Here is a 22,418-nt window from a genome sequence, read left to right as displayed (position 1 = left end):
GTTCTGTGTGTCTTTAGTATTAACTCTCTCAAGCTAAACAAACCTACTTTTCTTCATTAAATCAACACGCACAAGTCTAGCCCACGTCCACTCTTCTCTGTCTTTGACAATCTACTCAAACCCCTCAGCTGCCTCTTCTTCTTTCTCCATCTCACCTCAGGACTTTTCTGACTATTTTAAGGAAAAGATGGAATCCATACATCAGGGCATCCCCTCTGTTTCCTCCTCCCATCCTACAACGCTTCCTAACTCTCCCCCTGCCTTCCTTGACTCTTTTTCCACTGTCTCAGAGGAGGATGTGTCACTGTGGATCTTCTCTTCTCCTATTGACCCCATTCCCTGCCATCTCCTAAAACCTCTTGCTCCTACTATAATCCCTACGCTCACACACATTTTTAACTCCTCCCTCTACTCTGGTACCTTTCCATCCTCCTTCAAGCATGCAATAGTTATACCATTACTCAAAAACAGCAAGCTTGACCCTACCTGTCTTTCTAACTACCGACCTGTCTCCCTCCTGCCTTTTGCCTCTAAACTCCTTGAGCGTCTTGAATTCTCTTGCTTATTCCATTTTCTCCAAACCTATTCTCTCCTATATCCTCTACAATCTAGCTTCCACAGTGCTCACTCCACTGAAACAGCCCTCACTAAAATAATTAATGACCTCCATGCTGCCAAAGACAGAGGTCATTACACTCTGCTCATATTACACGACCCCTCTGCAGCATTTGACACCGTGGACCACCATCTTCTTCTTCACATTCTCCATACGCTTGGTATTCGTAACAAAGCTCTATCCTGGATCTCCTCTTACCTCTCCCATCGTACTTTCAGTGTCTCTTCTGCTAACACCTTCTCCTCTATCGATATCTCTGTGGAGCTACCCCAGGGCTCTGTCCTGGGACCTCTTCTCTTTTATCTGTACACACTCTCTCTAGGTGACTTAATCACATCTCTTGGGTTTAAATATCACCTCTATGCTGATGACACATACATTTACTTTTCAACCCCCGACCGTACACCTGCTGTACAGACCAAAATTTCTGAATGTCTCTCTGCGATATCATCCTGGATGTCCCTCATCTGACTGAAACATTAACATGGCAAAAACAGAGCTCCTCACACTTCCTCCTAAATCTGGCCCTACTACCTCATTCCAAATTACTGTTGGAAATATGATCATTCACCCAGTAGCCCAAACACGCTGCTTAGGTATCACACTCGACTGCTCTCTCACATTCAAAACGTTTCTAAAACCTGTCGCTTTTTCCTCTGCAATATCACAAAGATACGCCCTTTCTTCTGTTGCTCGACTGCTAAAACTCTGACTCGGGCCCTCATTCTCTCCCGTCTTGATTACTGTAACCTCCTGCTGTCCGGCCTTCCTGCCTCTCACCTGTCCCCCTTACAATCTATCCTAAACGCTGCTGCCAGAACCACTCTACTCTTTCCTAAATCTGTCTCAGCGTCTCCCCTGCTGAAATCACTCTCCTGGCTTCCGATCAAATCCTGCATCTCACACTCAATGCTCCTCCTCACCTTTAAAGCTATACACTCTTCTGCCCCTCCTTACATCTCAGCCCTAATTTCTCGCTATACAGCACCCCAACTCTTGCGTTCTGCTCAAGGGTGTCTTCTCTCTACCCCCTTTGTATCTAAAGCCCTCCCCCGCCTTAAACCTTTCTCACTGACTTCCACACCTCTGGAATGCCCTTCCCCTCAATACCCGACTAGCACCCTCTCTATCTAACTTTAAGACCCACCTTAAGACACACTTGCTTAAAGAAACATATGAGTACAACCGTGGCTAATACTATACACATGATACATCAAGCTTGGCCCCCTGCAGACGCACTTACTAGAATGGCCTAGTCTCTGAACTGTCTCTGTACGTTCTTCCTACTGCACCGACACACTTTATTCGAGCAAATACCCAGTATGTACCTGGCAGATACCTGGAATGCGCCGCTCCTCACCTCTGACAAGCCCCGTTGCGTTTGCCTTCCCAGCCTGGGTTCATGCCTGGCTGACGGGCGGCTGATCTGTTAAATGATAATGATTAGGATTTAATAGGCTGCAATGCTTCGCGTGTCTACCAGATGGCATAAATTCATGAATTGTAATGCAGTATATATATATATATACTGTGCAGTATTGCAGCCAGCGGGAATAAAATGCTTCAATCCCTGCCTGGAAAATACCTCAATGCACTCGGGCAGAAAACAGTCACAAACCTCAATACACCCGGGTATACCCGAATTCGTGGGACTAGCCGAACTCGAATAAAGTGTGTCGCCAGTGTACCTACCAATTAGATTTTAAGCTCTTCGAAGCAGGGACCCCTCTTCCTAAATGTTACTTTTATGTCCGAAGCACTTATTCCTATGACCTGTTATTTGTATTATTTGTTATTTATATGATTGTCACTTATTACTACTGTGAAGCGCTATGTACATTAATAGCGCTATATAAATAAAGACATACAATACAATACAATGTTAGGGTGATGGGAGCAGTGTCAGTGAGAGAGTGATAGGATGAGGGGCATTTTAGGGTGATGGTTGCAGTGTAGGTGAGTGATGGGATGAGGGGGATGTTAGGGAGATGGGAGCAGTGTAGGTGAGAGTGATGGAATGAGTGGGATGTTAGCAGTATAGGTGAGTGACCGGATGAGGGGGCTGTTAGGGGGATGTGATCAGTGTAGGTGAGAGTGATGGGATGAGGGGGATGTGAGCACTGTAGGTGAGAGTGATGGGATGAGAGAGAGATTAGGGTGATGGTTGCAGTGTAGGTGAGTGATGGGATGAGCGGTAAATGGATGAGGTGGATGTTTGGGTGATGGTTGCAGTGCAGGTGAGTGGTGGGATGAGGAGGATGTTGGGGTGATGGGATCAATGTAGGTGAGTTATGGGATGAGTGGGATGTTAGGGAGATGGGAGCAGTGTATGTGAGAGTGATGGGATGAGGGGGATGTGAGCAGTATAAGTGAGTGATCGGATGACGGGGATGTGATCAGTGTATGTGAGAGTGATGGGATGAGGGGGATGTTAGAGGGATGGGAGCAGTATACGTGAGTGATCGGATGACGGGGATGTGATCAGTGTAGGTGAGAGTGATGGGATGAGGGAGATTTAGGGTGATGGTGAGTGACGGGATGAGGGGTAAATGGATGAGGTGGATGTTAGGGTGATGGGAGCAGTGTAGATGAGTGACGGGATGAGGGGTTGATAGATGACGGAGATGTCAGGGAGATGGGAGCAGTATTGGTGAGAAAAGGTGAAGCGCACATAGAGAAAGGGCCCCCAAAGTCATAGTGCCTAGGGGCCCCCGAGGGTTTTAGTCCACCACTGAACGAACGTACTGTATACAGACACACAATAACACACCATGAAGAAGGAAGATATTGCACTCCACTTCTCACAGCCAGATCATTCCATAAATGATTTAAATACTGTATGTAAATCCTCAATGGAATGTTCAAAAGCACTTAAGAATGGAAAGCATTTGAACTCAAAATGATAATACACTCTGACACTAAAACAAGAGGACGTAATGTTGATATAGGGTTTTTAACCCATTACCATAATATTTTGTAATGTTTCTCCCTGCATCTCTGTGAATTTTACAATTAACCCCCTCTCCCCCTGCATCCCCACCCCTCTGCACACTGCTAATGGATACTGTATATAGTCCTCTGTTTCACTGTCCCTTTCATACATGTATTGCCCTGTGTTTATTGCTTCTCTGCATCATGTGACTTAGATAGTTATCTTGCTTTCTTTTTTTACATCTGTATTAATCTCATTAAATATTTGTAAATCAGTATTGGCGACCTGAGGAAGAGAGGAGAACTCGTGAAAGCTTGTCATATGCTGTAGTATAAATTGTCAGTCCAAATAAAAATAAAACAGGTATCACCTAATACTGAAGTACTCATTTACCCTGCACTATCGCAACTGGACTATCACGGCTTCAGTATTTCTACTTCATTTGTATAGACCAGGCTTGCACAACTCGTAAAGCGAGAAGGCCCGAAATGCTCCAAGGAAAAAAAATTTGGGCCGCACGGGTAAAATCATCATCATCATCATCATCATCATCATCATCATCATCATCATCATCATCTCTCCTCCAGCACCTCTCATCATCATCCTCATATCTCCCCCAGAACCCCTCACTATCAACCTTTGCGATACTCCCCATCTATCTCTCATACCCCCATCTCTCCCCCTCACATAATACTCCCTCTCCACAAACACACAATACCCCACTGCACACCACACACATCCCACCCCCCCTGTACCTCACATCCTTCTCCCCCCCTGCACCTCACAGCACTCCCCCCCCTGCACCTCACACCATTCTCCCCCCTGCACCTCACACCACTCTCCCCCCTGCACCTCACACCACTCTCCCCCCTGCACCTCACACCACTCTCCCCCCTGCACCTCACACCACTCTCCCCCCTGCACCTCACATCACTCTCCCCCCTGCACCTCACATCACTCTCCCCCCTGCACCTCACATCACTCTCCCCCCCTGCACCTCACATCACTCTCCCCCCCTGCACCTCACATCACTCTCCCCCCTGCACCTCACATCACTCTCCCCCCTACACCTCCCATCACTCTCCCCCCCTGCACCTCACATCACTCTCCCCCCTGCACCTCACATCACTCTCCCCCCTGCACCTCACATCACTCTCCCCCCCTGCACCTCACATCACTCTCCCCTCCTGCACCTCACATCACTCTCCCCTCCTGCACCTCACATCACTCTCCCCCCTGCACCTCACATCACTCTCCCCCCCTGCACATCACATCACTCTCCCCCCCTGCACCTCACATCACTCTCCCCCCCTGCACCTCACACAATCCCCCCTGCACCTCACATCACTCTCCCCCCTGCACCTCACATCACTCTCCCCCTTTGCACCTCCAATCACCCCCCCTGCACCTCCAATCACCCCCCTGCACCTCCAATCACCCCCCTGCACCTCCAACGACCCCCCTGCACCTCCAACGACCCCCCCTGCACCTCCAATGACCCCCCCTGCACCTCCAATGACCCCCCCTTGCACCTCCAATGACCCCCCCCTGCACCTCCAATGACCCCCCCTGTACCTCCAATGACTCCCCCCCGCACCTCCAATGACCCCCCCCTGCACCTCCAATCACCCCCCCCTGCACCTCCAATCACCCCCCTGCACCTCCAATCACCCCCCTGCACCTCCAATGACCCCCCTGCACCTCCAATCACCCCCCTGCACCTCCAACGACCCCCCTGCACCTCCAACGACCCCCCCTGCACCTCCAATGACCCCCCCTGCACCTCCAATGACCCCCCCTTGCACCTCCAATGACCCCCCCCTGCACCTCCAATGACCCCCCCTGTACCTCCAATGACTCCCCCCCGCACCTCCAATGACCCCCCCCTGCACCTCCAATGACCCCCCCCTGCACCTCCAATGACCACCCCCTGCACCTCCAATGACCCCCCCTGCACCTCCAATCGCCCCCCCTGCAACTCCAATCACCCCACCCTGCACCTTCAATCACACCCCCCCTGCACCTCCAATCACCCCCCCTGCACCTCACCTCCCCTGCACCTCACCCCCTGCACCTCACATCACACTTCCTGCACCTCACCGACCCTGCACCTCACCGACCCTGCACCTCACCTCAATGCACCTCACATCACCCCCGGGACCGCGGGGAATCACCGCCATTTTTTATTTTTTTGAAAGTTTTTTTTTTTTTTTTTTTAAATTTCATTGCGGGCCGCACAGAGAGGCCGGGCGGGCCTCATGCGGCCCGCGGGCCGTATGTTGTGCAGGCCTGGTATAGACTATAAAATTCTCCTCCTTTCTTTTAAGGATCTACACTCCTCTGCACCTCCATATAATCCAACTTTGATTTCTCGTTACAGCCCTACTCGTCTCTTACACTCAGTCTTTGCACCTTTTACCTCTACAGCCCTCTCAAAACTTTCTCACAAATGTCTTACTATCTATAGAACGCTTTACCCACATTCAAAGGGCAGCTTAAAATACACCTATTAAAAGAAGCATCTTATTACATTTTATATGCCTCTACTACGAACTCCAGATGCATTTGATCTCCCTGACTGCACTTTAAATAATGCACTTCGACTCCTAATGTGTCTGTAACTCTCCCAACATACCACTTAGATTGTAAGCTTTTTGAGTCAGGGTCTCACTTGGTCTTATGCTGCAATTTACCTATTGCACTTATCCCCACTGTTTGTAATTTAGTTACCTTGTATTACAATTTTGCATCAACATGCAGCACTTATAGACATTAGAATACAGGGAATTACAATACTACAGGTGCATAAGAGACAAGCACATAATAGGAAAGGGAATACCTGCCATGGGAAGCGTACAGTTTAAGGATACCGTACAGAAAGCCATATTGAAGGTGGTAGTGCTGGATCAGCGCTATCGCACTTTATAGAATAGTACCCAAAGTGATTAAGCTTCTAGAGTTTAAAATCTAATTTTAGGATGATGAAGTACAGGGAAACCAGGATATGCATGAAGATTTCTCCTAAGTAGCGGACTATGGAGTTCAAACTAGTTTAACCTGGTTCAAATGCAGGTATAGTGTCAATGCACTTCTCTCTCTTCCCATGGAATAGTGGATGGGTACAGCATACAACATTTAATCTTCATTTAACCATAAATAGCTAAATTGGAAGGGAATAAAAGGTGATAATCCATCCCAAAAGTTTTTGAGAGATAATCTGATGACAGCGGCAGGTGGGGAGTTTGACATAATACAGTTTGACATGAGAATACAGCTGGCAAACTGTAATGCAGGTGTCCTATGGCAGGGGTGTGCAAACTGTTTTGCTTGCGCCCCCCTGCCTGCTCTCCCCCCCTACTCGCGTCCCCCTTACCTTTCCTCCGTCATCATTTGACGTCACGTCATTGCCATTTTGTTGTCATTTGACTCCGCGTTGTCGTGGCGACACATCACCAGAAGCCGCCGGAGAGAAGGTAAGAAACTTACAGAGGCCTCGCGCACTCCTGCGGCATTTTATTTCCATGTTGTGGGGAAGAGCGCAGGGCCTCTGTAACGCTGCACCCCTTCCCCGCCCCCCGACAATGTTGTGCCTCCCAGTTTGTGCACCCCTGTCCTAAGACAATGTCAATGAGTACAGGAGCCTGCCATGGGGCAGAAATGCAAAGTACTGTAAAAAAAAATATTCAGCACCAAGTACGGACAATTCTGAATTATGTGATCTCATTCGCAATGTGTTGCAGGGCCCTTCTGTCATTTTAGGCATTGAATCTAAACGGTTATATTCTATGAAGGAGATGAGCACCATTTTGTTCTATCCCTCGCACCCTCTCAAAAGAAATTGCACACAGATACCACTGGAGTGCTACAAGAAAAGAAAAGTCAATGCCATAGTGTACACAGTTTTAATAATATTATTAAAAGGTTTTAAAAGATTGCTTTAGGATGCCTTCAGTTATCCCTAGTAGAATAATTATGCACAGGAGTTAAATATGACCATGTTTTATTTGTTTTTTTTCTAACATTCTCCAGTGGTATTATTTGCTATTCCATACTACCTAGGGATTCATGGTAATATATCCACAGAGTTATTCTGCCTCCCTTTCCCTGGCTTTCTGGTGGTCTACTTTAGGAGTTGATGGAAAGCCAATAAGTTAGTGTAACTGGAATAAAGAATTACCTCCAGTTCCTGCATGGTCTGAATGCGCACTGAACAAGTCCGTCCTCTTTCTGTTAATTCTAGACCTACAGGGTCCATGAGAACAATTGACTTGAGTCCTGGAGTCTCCCCTTTCTCCACATGTTCCAAGAGGAGTCTGGCTTTGTCTGGCTTGTCACAAATGACTGTAGAAATATCAGCTGCCATAAAAAAACAAACGAGTTATCTAAATAAAAACACACTTAATATGCATGCGTGTAGTACAGCTGGTATAATAATCAGCAGTATAAAATACACCGTTACGATATCAAGGAAAGTTCTACCAGCCGTTCTGCATCGGAGGACACTAATTTGTGTATTAGGCCATATTTACTCCATAAGACTTTCCAGGCTGGAAGACGCTTTACTGTACATCCTATCCATTTGAATAGGCTGTAAAGAAATATATTTACGAAGCCGTTCTTAAGGGTGTCTTCTGGAGTAGCAAGGCTTGATAAATATGTCCCTATACGTTTTCATCGGTACAGTCTGGAATAAGAGACTTTTTTGGCATTAAATGTGGTGTACCAGAATAATGGAGAGCTTGTCAGCATTGCCTTAATAAAAAAAGCTGTGTGTGCTGTGCACGCGCATAGTTAGTGAAACTTCTTTGACTTTTGTCACAGAAATTGTATTTGTGTTGGTGATGTTTTAATTAAAAATCAAAATACAATTTCATTGACAAAACGCAAATAAATTTGACTTATAACGCGCGTGCTCGGCACACATCCCCTGTATTAGCTATTTGCACTAAGTGTGAATTCCTTGTGTGTATGTGTGTCAGTCAGTGTGTGTGTGTCAGTCAGTGTGTGTGTGTATATTTGTCAGTCAGTGTGTGTGTGTGTATGTGTGTCAGTCAGTGTGTGTGTGTGTGTATGTGTGTCAGTTAGTGTGTGTATGTGTGTGTGTATGTGTGTCAGTCAGTGTGTGTGTGTGTGTGTGTGTGTGTATGTGTGTCAGTCAGTGTGTGTGTGTATGTGTGTCAGTGTGTATGTGTGTCAGTGTGTGTATGTGTGTCAGTCAGTGTATGTGTGTATGTGTGTCAGTCAGTGTGTGTATGTGTGTGTGTGTGTATGTGTGTCAGTCAGTGTGTGTGTGTATGTGTGTCAGTCAGTGTGTGTGTGTGTGTATGTGTGTATGGGTGTCAGTCAGTGTGTGTGTATGTGTGTCAGTCAGTGTGTGTGTATGTGTGTCAGTCAGTATGTGTGTGTGTGTCAGTCAGTGTGTGTATGTGTGCCAGTCAGTGTGTGTGTGTGTGTGTGTCAGTCTGTGTATGTGTGTGTCAGTCTGTGTGTGTATGTATGTTTCAGTGTGTGTGTATGTGTGTCAGTCAGTGTATGTGTGTCAGTCAGTGTGTGTGTGTGTGTGTGTATGTGTGTCAGTCAGTGTGTGTGTGTGTGTGTATGTGTGTCAGTCAGTGTGTGTGTGTATGTGTGTCAGTCAGTGTGTGTGTGTATGTGTGTCAGTCAGTGTGTGTGTGTGTGTGTGTGCGTGTGTGTCAGTCAGTGTGTGTGTGTATGTGTGTCAGTCAGTGTGTGTGTATGTGTGTCAGTCAGTGTGTGTGTGTGTGTGTGTATGTGTGTAAGTCAGTGTGTGTGTGTGTGTATGTGTGTCAGTCAGTGTGTGTGTATGTGTGTCAGTCAGTGTGTGTGTGTGTGTGTGTGTGTGTGTCAGTCAGTGTGTGTATGTATGCCAGTCAGTGTGTGTGTGTGTGTGTGTCAGTCAGTGTGTGTGTGTATGTGTGTCAGTCAGTGTGTGTGTATGTGTGTCAGTCAGTGTGTGTGTATGTGTGTCAGTCAGTGTGTGTGTGTGTGTATGTGTGTAAGTCAGTGTGTGTGTGTGTGTATGTGTGTCAGTCAGTGTGTGTGTGTATGTGTGTCAGTCAGTGTGTGTGTGTGTGTGTCAGTCAGTGTGTGTATGTATGCCAGTCAGTGTGTGTGTGTATGTGTGTCAGTCAGTGTGTGTGTGTGTGTCAGTCTGTGTATGTGTGTCAGTCTGTGTATGTGTGTCAGTCTGTGTGTGTATGTGTGTGTCAGTCTCTGTGTGTATGTGTGTCAGTCTGTGTGTGTATGTGTGTGTCAGCCTGAGTGTGTATGTGTGTGTCAGTCAGTCAGTGTGTATGTGTGTCAGTCAGTCAGTGTCTGTGTGTGTGTGTGTCAGTGTGTGGTGTATGTGTGTCAGTCAGTGTGTGTGTATGTGTGTATGTCTGTCAGTGTTTGTGTGGTGTGTATGTCTCTCTGTCTGTGTCCTGTCCTGCCCACCCCCCCCCCCCCCTGGAGGTACACGACCACGGAGCAGCCCCCATTCTCTACCACCCGTAGAGCTGCATGTCCTGCTGCAGCCAGCTCCCCGGCGGAGGTACGGGGCCACAAGGGGGTTACAAAGGGCACGGTGATGCGCGTGGGGCGCTCTTCCTTCCTCCCCCCCCTGATGGTGCTGTGGGGGACGCATTCCCTTGCACAGCCAACACCAACAGCCTCTTCTGCCGCCATCACTGCTGCGCATGCGCAGCATGGGAGCGGGAGCGGCAATGGCGGACGTTCACTCGCCGCCGATGGCAGCACAGTTGCGCAGCACGCAGACCCCGCAGCCATTGGTGTTGGCTTCCTCCGGCAGCCGGGTCAGCGGCCTCCAGCCCCCCGGGGAGCCGCTGTAGCAATGCATCTGGGGGGAATGGCGGCACGCATGTGCTGGAGCGGCCGGGGCTGAGGGGAGGGGTTAGCCATCACAACAGCGCATGCGCGGCATGGCAGCAAGCGGGGAACGGCGGCCGTTAGCGGCCGTGTGGGGTGTGCGGCGGCCATCAGGAGCGGCGCCGGCGGCTATCGCCGCTGCATTTGATTTTTTGAGCGGTTGGGATGTCAGTGTTGGGGTCGGGCTGAGCCAGAACACAGTCCGGCCTCAACTGCCAGCACTGACGTCACATCCGTTTAATTTCTGTCTCCACAATCCATTTTTGCCCCAGTTCGAATGAGGTGCCACTAAAGAAGTTTCACTTCAAAAATTGTATTAAGATATTGAAGCCTATTAGACTGTAATACAGTATATTGTGTGCTTTTATGTTTGATATACTTATTGTTCTATGTTGCCCTATATAGCAATATACACGGCACACATTGTTGGAGCAATATAAATAAAAATACATACATATACATACAATTTATTAACAAAACATATTCACTGGTGCAAGAACTTAGCCTTCAACACCAACTTTTACTATTATGAAAATAAGAGTCGACATTTTCAAATACTTTTCTGTCCAGTATTTCTCACTATGTTTGTCAATTAGCTGAGATCTCCTGAATGATTGGAGACACTTCAGTTTTTCTCATTTAAAATGGAACATTTTAAAAGCCCCAGCTTGTTCAACCTTTGATTAGTGACCCTCTACCCTCTCCCCCATACTAACAAAACAGGATAATTGATTTTACATTTTAATAACTCCCAAAACTCGACTGACTGGACCTATAAAAATACTTTTTTCCTATAGAGTTTAAGGGATTAGATACCCAAATTCTCTGGATGATCGGCCTATAATAACCAGAGAAAGAAAACGGACAAAGAAAGAGAGAGTTGGGGAGTTTATCAATCTAACACACATCAAAGATAGGGTCATTAAAAACTGTGGGGTCTATTTACTAAAGTCTCCCAATTGCAAAACACAAGTGCAGAACTCCTATTAATCCTATTAAAACCAATGTTATTTTTTTTCCTCTGGTAAATTCTTTTTGCCCCAGTTTATTAATAAATAACCCCCTATCTCTTGGATCCAGTCTTTGCCTAAAACTACATCAATGTCTTCCATATAATCACCATTGAAGTCATGTTCTATGATGTAGCCATTTACATTTCAAATAATCATGTACAAAGATCCAAACGCATACCAGAAAAAAAAGGGAAAAAAAGTCAGTGTAAAATAGTTTGTACTCGTCCGAAATTCAGTCAATTTTGATACTGTGACAGAGATCACAGTCTTATACAGTGTAATTTTATATGCTCCAATGCCCACAATTCTATCACTTCTACATCACTTTCACATTTAGCTTGAAGGATTGCTTTCTCTAAATTAAGTCAGGGAGCATATACGAGTGGTGCTTTAGGGATTCAGGCTAGATAATAGACCATCCTAAATATGGACATCTGCATATAAAAGTTGGATGTATTACATTTCAATTATTATTAGATGTATTAGTTATTTGTCATCATTCAGTGCTTCATCAATAAGAATTCTACCCACAATTTCTTTAACAGACTAATCTATTTGGTTTTACTTTGGATTTGCGGGTGTCCTGAAATTGCAAGCGATGGTAAGATTTACTATAATCATGTGTTTGTAGTCTATTTTATTGGTTGCTGTTTCATAAGGCCTGCTCTTACCTGTATTAATAATGTATCGAATGGCTCCATGGCCCAAAGTGTCATAAAGCGGAACAACCACCATGGAATAGGTGTAACAGGCCAACTCAGAGATGATCCACTATAAAAAAAAAATACATAAATTAGACAATGTCCACATTTGCAACATCTCAATTTAAAAGCAGCACTGTGGGCAAGGTTACCTCTGGGCGGTTTTGTGCAAAGACCCCAATAAACTGCTCTGCTGAAGGCTTGCATCCCTGTTGAAGTAATCCTGATCCCAACCATTCTGCTCTGTCTGAGACCTGCAAATTGTTCCGAACAGAGAGACAAAAGAATTAGTGGGTAATTCTATATACTCCGAAGTGGCCCATCAAGCCGTTTCTTGACAAAACTGCCAATTGGTGTCAATGGGGTTGTTTGGTCGTAAACGGCCCGAACAGCAGTTACAGGGCATATTGAATGAAAGTATTCCCTTAGTATTACTTCAGTTATAGAAGGTAAAGTATATTGGTATTGGGCTTAGTTGGACATTACTGAATTTCCATTAGCCCGACATGCTTTTTTCTTCCCAAAAAATCCCTAAGAGGAAGAAGTTATTGATCTTTTTGTTTGGGTTCAGTAGTTTACGCGGGCAATACTTTTTGGGCTTGGTTGGCAGGATGCTGAAAACACAGTTTAAGAAGGTGGGAGTTGCAGTTTCGCGAACAAGATGAGCAGCAAAGGTGGACCTTTAAAAGACCATTTACAAAAAGTTCTAACATGGCAAAGCATGAATGGTAAAATAAAATGGTAACAATGATATGCCTCAGAAGTGGTAGAATAAGGTTCAGTATTCATTGCCAGCAATTTATGATCTTGGATAATTCCATTTATCTTCCTATCCATCACGAGCCAAAAAATAGATATAAAATAGATGTACAGTAAGCTAATTTTGTGGTGGAGTAAATCCCTACTAAAATGAGACGTATAAAGCTGCTTCTGGTACGAGTATACAGTAGTGTACAAAATAATGATTTACTTAATGCTAGTGCATTATTTTACAGTGTGTAGAACTGCATGCACAGCCAGCACATTACAAAGAAACAAAACAAATGGCCTACTTCAATATTCTGATTTACTAGGTAGTTGAAAATAATCACATGTGCCAACATGGCTAATAATAGAAGAAGAAAACTATAGCATCTGTAGATGTTCTTAGTAATGTTTAACCCTGGCACTACCGGAGATGACTGCATTCAATAACATCAGTAATTAATTTGGACCTCTGTTCCACACAGTGCTTAACTCCTTCAGTGCCAGTATGTCTATGGCGATTAACTGGCTTGATTGCAAATTAGTTATAGCAAGCCAAGAATATAGTTATATTTTAATAACTGCTAAATAAGTCTTTCTTTATGTTACATCAATCAAAATGTGTGAACGACAGGGGACTGATTTTAGGTAATGCATACAGAAATGCAAAGTAATACCAGACCAGCATGTGGTAATATCAGTCAGCCAGATGACAGTAAATAATTAATTGTACAAATTAAATGCTCTCACCTTCTTATATGATAACCATTCATAAGGCTGATTGGGTTTCCTGGATCCTAGACACGGAGCATTCTCTAGAAAAAGAAAGATTAAAGGTGTGAATTTTGTACCATCCGTTTATGCTTAAAGCAGTAGTCCAAGCCGCCGTTTTTTTTTATTATTATTTTATTTTATCCCTTTAATATGTGCATCAATACAATCCACACAATAAGAAGTTATTAGCTAAGTTGTCAAGTGATACGTTCACCTGTGATCGATCGGCGAAGGTTCGGCTCGGGGGTTCACTAAATGACTGCAGAGGAGTATTGACTCCGTATCTGTAACTTTGTAAATGGTTGCTATAGAAACAAAAAAGGCTTGTTACATTATAATACATTCAAAATGTAATTCAGAGTTGTTTTTAAAAAAAATGCTACAAGTATTTCCTCATAGTACAGAACTGATTTATTATTAAAAAAAAACAAAAAAACACATGTAGGATATTGCTTGGTCTGCAGCTTTTAAAAAGGGATCTTTCTCCCTTTCAAGATGTGAGTGTACAACAAAACCAAACATGACTTTGTATCAGACAGTGTATGTAAGAAGAGCAGCTTTTACGTGGTGCTATACAATAGTACACACCCATTCAAGTGAGTGCAGTAAGGTATCTTATGGAATAGCACCATATTGTAAATAAGGGCCTGCCCTAAAAGACCCAACATTGAATCTCCTGTGTGCCATTCAGTTAACGGTGAGAACATATATTATGGGGTATATTTATCAAATTCTAACAGCTGCAAAACGTGGGAAAGCCCGGAGCAAAAAAATATCGCTCTAAATTCATCAATGAAATAAAGGTGATAGTTTTTATGGAAATGTATTTCCCTGAGCAGCCTTTTGCACTGGTTTAGTATCTTGCAGATTACATAACACTCACCGTTGATATTGTTTGGATATGGTGCCAAGATCATTGTCTATTTTATGTAGCCCTCTTTCCCCCCCCCTAAGTGAGATTGGGGTGGGTGGTGTATCTGACTACTTCTCTTTGTGGTGCGATACCTGTTTGGCAACCAGGAGAGCTGAGCTTCCGCCACGGGGAACCTGGGGTATGTACTTACACTCGGTGCAGCGCCTCCACCTGCGATGGTTCCCAGCAGAGCGGGAATAGTTCCTCGCAGGACACATGCAAATAACCACATACACTGTATGTATAATAACCAACACCTTTACTGGTGAACATAGGAACCATATAGCATCAACAGAATAACGGGTGTCCCTCTATAGAGGAGACACTGACTATTGCGTCTCGCAGGACGCTTCCCCCCTACACCGGGTGATCCCACCCCGTATCCAATAATCCCCACACAATGTCCTGCACTCTTTCAGAGAGAGGATATGTGTGACTGCGAAGTCACTGATGGTTAATAGGATCGTTGGTGCACTTGTTGATAAGGGGGTTACCTGCCGAGCACTCCAATGCTCGGGCCTGCAACGGGCTTCACAAAGGATCAGACGAGTTCCTTCACGACATCCAGGATCCACTGTCCGGGGCGATCCCACCAGGATGCCCTCTGCAGCCACAACGAAGATCTGCGCCCAACCTTCTGAACGGATGCGCAGCGTCTGCTGAGTCCCTAACTGACTCTATGAACTACGGTGATGCTCACTGTACTATAGGCCGTCCCTACAGCACAGCAACCTTGAATGGCTTCAGGGGAAAACTCCTAGGGGCCTACGGGGTAGCCTATCCTATGCAAGTGGGTCCTTGACCCCCTGCACCCGCACTACCTCTTCCCGTACCGCCCGAGTCCCCTCTGCCTCACTCCTACCTAACCCTTCCAACCTCTGCAGCAACGTACTGCAACCTTGCACGGTGCCCGCTTGTCAGCCCTCACAGCACTGACCGCTGTGACCTGACAAGAATGCACACCACAAACCTAAGGGCAGGGTCCCTAACTTGGGGCAGTCCCTTATCACTTACCCACTAACCTGGTGGGGAGTTGGGGCCTATTTGGGACATGGGGGAACCTTACCTTGTGCAGGAGCTTCACTTGCTCCCTACACCCTTCCTTCCCCTTCTTGCTCCCAGCTCCAACTGCCGTTCTCAGCGCGCGAAATGTATCTTGTTCTCCCTGTGCAGGGAATCCTTGGCCACTATGAGGCACCTGGTGTGTTTGGCCCTAAGCCTCATGGGAGTTGTAGTCCCGTGGAGGCTGCAAACACATTGGGGCCGCGTGCGCGCTTTCCCTGCGCATGCACAAACACCTAATGGCCGCCGCAACCTCTCCCTGGCTGTTCCCGCACTCGCGCGACTTCTTCCTGGCCCCTTTGAGCTTTCTGCACATGCGCGATCACTGCGCATGCGCGAGTATTTGCAATGGCGGCCCCCGCTAGCCAGGTGCGCCGCCGAGACTCCCATCGCTCTCTGCACTGGCCCCCACCCTCGTGTTGTGCCGGCGGGTCCGTCGCTGCTTACGGCGGCACCCGCGACCGCTCGGCACCTCGGGAGGGGGGTCTCCGGGACATGGAGAACACCAGGGCTACACTTATATAACATCAGACACGTGTAACAATGTAATATATCAACTCCATTCACTGCCAGAGATAGCATCAATTAGTAACATGTGTCATAGTACTGTGGATGTTCCATAAAAGGCCAGTATTAAAATACACAACCTATTCTCTCTCTCGCTATCCTCTCTGTCTTTCTGCCTCTGCTCCGATCAATCTTCTTGTAATTGCCCCATTTCTCCATCACCTATCTAATATGCTGTTTAGACATTGCCTTGTTAAGGAAGCATTAAGCATCCTCCAACTGAATGGAGCAAAATGCTTCAGTAATGGAGGTGACAATTGCATTTTCTTTTTACACTCAAGTCTGTTAAATGTAGGTCAACTGAGGAAGATCAGCTGTAGGGAAGGTTCAATTTATTTGCTCTGATAAGCAGCTTCAAGATTGCAAATGTTTAGCATAACATAAAAAAATTTCAAAGCAAACAATACACTTTTTTTTTTAGATTATTTGTATTTTATACAAATTAATTCCCAGTAATTTAAAGAAACAGTGCCCCTAACTTCTTCAGTTCTGTGACAAATTTGATAAGGTAGAATCCAAACTAATTTGGAAAAGCTCAGAATAAAATAAATAAGCAAAAATATAAAATATAATGAAGGGGTTAAATATGGGTAATTTATGCATTAAAAAAAAAAAAAATCAAATACCTATAGGTATTTTTTTAACCTTCAGAATTACCTTGTTACGTACCTACTAGGTCATGGCACAACTGTTTGTTTTCTCCAAGGGCCCGACTGAGCCACGATCATTTTCGTTTTTTATCAGACGGAGGCGGTGGTGGTCATGTGATCATTCCTGTAGTGATCACATGACCCAAAAGCTGAACATCCGAGGCACTTTTGCACTGCAACAGAAATGATCTAAACCTGCAGCTTACACTGGCTACTAAGTACAGGTTTTCTGAAAACTGGCAAATGAGAGGCAGACTTAACATAATTAATATAATAAACATTACTACTAAATTTGTAAAGAAAGAGCTTGGTTGCCTGATAAATAATGGCTTCTGCTTCACCTAGAACAGCACAACCCTGTCAGTATCCATACTGCTGCTGTGGAAAACAGCGAGTCGTCCTTGCATTAAAAAAAATATCATTTCAAAGAACTCCTCGTAGGGTATGGTCAGTGGCATAAAAGGATATCAGATATTCCTCTGAAAGGTGAAGACGGTCATTAAAGTGCAGTTCAGTTGCACAAGTTTGACATTCTAAAGCAGCAGTCTGTGCTGATTACAGTTTTGTTTTTCGTTTTTCACTTATGTAGCCCTCTTTCCCCCTAAATAAAGAGACTACCAGTACTGCTGTTACCTGTTGGCTCACAGAGGACCCAAGCCTCCGCCACGGGGAGCCTGGGGTGGTATAATTATCGTCTCGGTGCAGCGCCTCCACCTGCGAGGGATCCCGGCATCGTGGGAGAAGCCCCTCACAGGAACCAAAAGTCATAGTAAACACACAGTATATAATAACAACCTTTACTGATAACACATATAAAATAACACCACCTCCCAGTATAATGAACACCCCACCCAGTACCACCAGTGAGTGTCCCAAAGTATATTGGGTGCTAGGCACCAAAACCCTGATGTCCCTTTCTCAGTGTCCAGTCCACCCCAAAAGTGTAAGAAGTAGCGCTATTCCGTGAACTGTTGGTGCACTTGTTGAGGTACCTGCCGAGTACTCCAGTACTCGATGCGGACGACATAGAAATGAGGATCCATCTGATCCAGCGACGTGGCCCTCCGCGATGGCGTCCGCCTCTGCGTTGGGTGGACTCCGGTAGGAGGGTCTCCCCTTTAAGAGCCTTTGGTAGCACCGCGGTGTGGCCTAGTCCCAGACCACAGACTGTGTTCACCGCACAGCGTCTTCATTGTGTCCCTGACACTATAGTAAAATGGGGAAGCGTCCCTATCTAAGGGGCTTTCCCTGCAGCAGCAACAAGCTACATGTGAGTGGGGCCTATCTGGGACCTATGGGGATTCTCTGGTCTAGTCTGAGTGCCACTCATCCCCTTGTCTGCCCTGGCTCCAACTCACATTCCCCTTAACTGTCAGAATCCCAACTGTCACAATTCTAACTGCCATACATCTCTCAGCCCTATTGGTTGCCTGTCAACGCGTCCTGCAGCCCCTGGGGCTGCTGAAACCTGCAGGTCCCCTGCTGTGCTATACTCCTATGGAAAGGTAAGGGGACAAACTGGGGACCAGGGGGGCCCAGGCTATACTTACTTTAACAGATTTCTTCTTATACAAAAAAATATACTGGTGCCTCAAATGTCAATAATATAGTGAAAGTCCTGGCCATATAGCATGAACCAGTCCTGTTGAACTAGAAATCCTCTGATGATTCTTGATAGCAGTCTCACAACATATGGAAAGAAAACCAGAAACCAATCATAGTGTATAACTGTGTAGGATACTAAAAAAACATAAAATCTATCAAATTAAAATAATAACAAATAGATGCATGTACAACACATACTGTATACACGCTGGAAACTGCTGATAGACAAAATATGACTTACAAACAGACAGACATAGATTGTGCAAACATACAAAAACTAAAAAAACCTGCAATGAGCTAATTGAAATAGACTGATGTGACATACACATAAATAGTGAACTATGATTGCTGTTCCAGATAGGGAAAATTTGAAACCCTACTCACAAGAAGCCAGATAAAGGTTGGCACAGCAAGTGGTATCTCCACGGGTAGTGTCCACTCTCAGGAGCTGAAATCTCCACGGGTGAAAGACCGTCCCCCGGCCGTGCGAACCACCACTCAAACGGAGCTCCCCGCTGTCTCTACACCTCCACGTGCAGCTCTGTGTATCGGCCGTACACTCCTATGAGAAATCGTGTGTGCATATGCGGAAGGAGTAGCAACTCAGTGCTATGTTCCAACCCGAAGCCCCTGAGGAAGTGAGGTACTCTCACGAAACACGTAGGGTTGTGGGTAAAGATTTGATTGCCAGCTATCTTCAACTATCTCCAGAGTTCGGGATCGTTTTGCACATAGTGCCGAGGCCAAGCACTTCCGTGTATGCGCACGTATCATAGCCACAGCCGGGTTGGAACATAGCACCGAGTTGCTACTCCTTGCGCATATGCGCACACGATTTCACAGGAGCGTACGGCCGATACACAGAACTGCACGTGGAGGTGGAGAGACAGCGGGGAGCTCTGTTTGAGTGGTGGTTCGCACGACCGGGGGACGGTCTTTCACCCGTGGAGATTTCAGCTCCTGAGATTGGACACTATCCGTGGAGATACCACTTGCTGTGCCTACCTTTATCTGGCTTCTTGTGAGTAGGGTTTCAATTTTTCCCTATCTGGAACAGCAATCATCGTCCACCATTTATGTGTATGTCACATTTTTTATTAAATCAGTCTATTTCAATTAGCTCATTGCAGGTTTTTTAGTTTTTGTATGTTTGCACAATCTATGTCTGTCTGTTTCCAAGTCACATTTTGTCTATCAGTAGTTTCCTTGGTGTATAAGTGTTGTACATGCATCTATTTGTTATTATTTTAATTTGATAGATTTTATGTTTTTTTAGTATTTTATACAGTTATACACTATGATTGGTTTCTGGTTTTCTTTCCATATGTTGTGAGACTAATATCAAGAATCAGAGGATTTCTAGTTCAACAGGACTGATTCATGCTATATGGTCAGGACTTTCACTATATCATTGACTTTTGAGGCGCCGGTATATTTTTTTGTATATGTTGTGTGTATAGATCCATCTATCACTGTTCCTGGCTGCCTTCCTATTATTTTTAGGCACTGTGGTTATTACTGGTAGAGTTTACAGTACACTACTTTTCGATTAAGCATTAGCACTGTAGCACATACACTTTTTTTTTTTTTTACAGATTTCTTCTTAGCCCTTTCAATATTGTTCTTACTGTATGTTTAAAATGTGGTGCTGTGTTCAGAAGATATCAGGCGTTTCAAATATTGTGTCTGGGAGGTCACAATGAAGCTTTCCCCGGAGTCAAGTGCAATTTTAAGGTTGCCATGGTAACCTCAGAAGCTACAGATTAAGAAAAGGAGCAAATGTATTCAATTTAACTTAATTTTCTTTTCCTGTGCTTCACTAATGATAGTAGGTACTGATTGGGATAACTGATCCCTCAGCGCAGTAGGACAGGAAACTCTTCTGCAGGTATCGTTATATAAAACCCTCCCTCTACCTGCAGAACTGTCTTTGGCTTCTCCCATAGCTATAAAACATAACCGAAACCAAGGCCACTGACAGGTCGGGAAGCTAGGACAGCTCTACAAATCTGCATTGAAGATGCTTGTGATTTGAAGGCCCATGTACTGGAGACTGCCCTGGTTGAATGTGCCTTTATTCCCTGTGGGACTCGTTTGCTCTTAAGGTTGTAGGTCATCTTGATACATGACATAATACATTGAGATATGGCTGCCCTTGAGGCTTACTGCCCCCTTCTATGCCTTTCTAGGAGTATAAACAGCCTATCCGACTTTCCAAACTGTGGAACTCTAAGTACATCGTAAGACACTATGTAGTCTCTCCTCTTTAGGATTACCAGGATTTGGGCAGAATGATGGAATAATAATTTCCTGATTGAGATGGAATGATGAAACGACCTTTAGAAGGAATAACACTGGTCTTAGGACTTCAGTTCCCTGCATGAGAGATCCTGTAATTCTCCCAGTCTTCTTGCGGATGTGACCAAAAACACTTCCACATTAACAATCTTAATAGAATTTGTTGTAAAGGATTGAATGGATGATCTACCAGGGCCTACAATACAAGCGAAAGATCCCCTGTTTGCATCGTATTGTACTCTTGGATACTCTCCCTGTAAGTTACCCTGTCTTGTTGAGGATTAAATCTTCTATTTTTCTTTAACTGGGGAAGGAATGCACTTTTCCACCCTTGACAACTTAGCTATTATTGCGTCCAGCTTTCTACCAAACAGAAAAACTTCCTTAAAGGGCGAACAGAGATTGATCTTTGAGGAAGAATCCGCTACTCAATGCATCTGCTGCTGACAGGGTCATGCTCCCTGCAGGCAGACACACTAAATTTAGCGAGACTTAGGCAATGTAGTCAGTCGCCAATTGGATTTCTGAAATGCAGACAGAATTGAGGCTCTCTTGACGCACTTCTCCAATGCCACCTCCATGTTGGCTAATAATATTTACATGGCTCTGGAGAATGATGCTTTAGATAACACAGGTTTACATCTGATCCCCACTGCTACAAAGTACTTCCGTAAGACACTTTTCATCCTTTGAACCATTATGTCCTGGAATTAAACTGCATCATCCACCGGTAATGTGGTCTTTTTGCAATCCGACTGATTGCCACATTCACTTTTGGAGGGTTTTCCCTATCGTTGACTTCTTTGCCAGTGAAAGGATATCCTCGTAAATCTCTTAGGAGCTACCCATTTTTTTATTAGGCAATTTGACCTCCATCATTTCTTTTGTAACGAATGTAGAGAAAAGCTTCTTAACTTCCAAGAGCTGTGGAAAAGATTATCCCTTTTTAGGTGCTTGGCCTTTGGGTCCTCCAGCTTCAGCACCACTCTTATTGCTTTAAACCAGGGGTCTCCAAGCTCAGTCCTCAAGGGTTGCCAACAGCCCGGCTTTTATGGATATCCCTGTTTCAGCACAGGTGGCTCAATCATTGACTCAGTCTTTGATTGATTCACTGATTGAGACAACTGTGCAGAAACAGGGATATCCATAATAGCCGGCCTGTTGGCGGCCCTTGAGGACTGAGTTTGGAGACCCCTGCTTTAAACCATCAACTCGATCCAAATTGAACTCAGAATCTTGATTTGATACCTCATGCTCAGGTGAGTCCCAGAATTCCGCTTCTGAGTACTGCTGTAAAATGTTAGACTCCTCAGACGAAGAGGCTTTTCTCCAATGCAGTCTCATTTGGGACATCAATCTCTTCTGGGTTTGTTTAGTTGCATGTAGAACCACTGATTAGCCGCTCTGCGAGCCAGTGTGATCGGGATTTACGGCTGCTGATTGTAAACAATCCTGTCATACTTTCTTCGCTTTCAGCGCTGGCTTATTACAAAACACACACGTTCTGGCTCTTTGCCATGTTCTTCTTATGAAGTAACGCATCAGAGGTCACTTTAGATGTTCCTTGTTCTGGCTGAACGCCAGATGCACTGTGGCAAAAATAAGACATAAAAAAAATCTTCACTTCACTACTATGCACTCTCTTTGCATCCTTA

General features: G+C 45.1%; 1 protein-coding gene across 3 annotated transcripts in view; it reads right to left on the bottom strand.

Moving 5' to 3' along the window:
- The window catches only part of ACSL6 (acyl-CoA synthetase long chain family member 6), a 266,763-nt gene that overhangs the window by 83,997 nt on the left and 160,348 nt on the right, over window positions 1-22,418 (bottom strand). For all 3 annotated transcript variants that reach the window (XM_075601127.1, XM_075601126.1, XM_075601128.1), the window contains exons 4-7: window positions 13,645-13,709; window positions 12,303-12,404; window positions 12,121-12,220; window positions 7,726-7,904 (exon numbers count right to left, since the gene is read on the bottom strand). In XM_075601127.1, coding sequence (XP_075457242.1) covers window positions 7,726-7,904; window positions 12,121-12,220; window positions 12,303-12,404; window positions 13,645-13,709 — 446 coding nt within the window. The remainder of the gene's footprint in view (window positions 1-7,725; window positions 7,905-12,120; window positions 12,221-12,302; window positions 12,405-13,644; window positions 13,710-22,418) is intronic.

This window comes from Ascaphus truei, chromosome 5, assembly GCF_040206685.1.
Source record: "Ascaphus truei isolate aAscTru1 chromosome 5, aAscTru1.hap1, whole genome shotgun sequence".
NCBI classification, from domain to species: Eukaryota; Metazoa; Chordata; class Amphibia; order Anura; family Ascaphidae; genus Ascaphus; species Ascaphus truei.
Note: the sequence above shows the minus strand (reverse complement) of the source record. Positions and strands in the feature narration are given on the sequence as shown.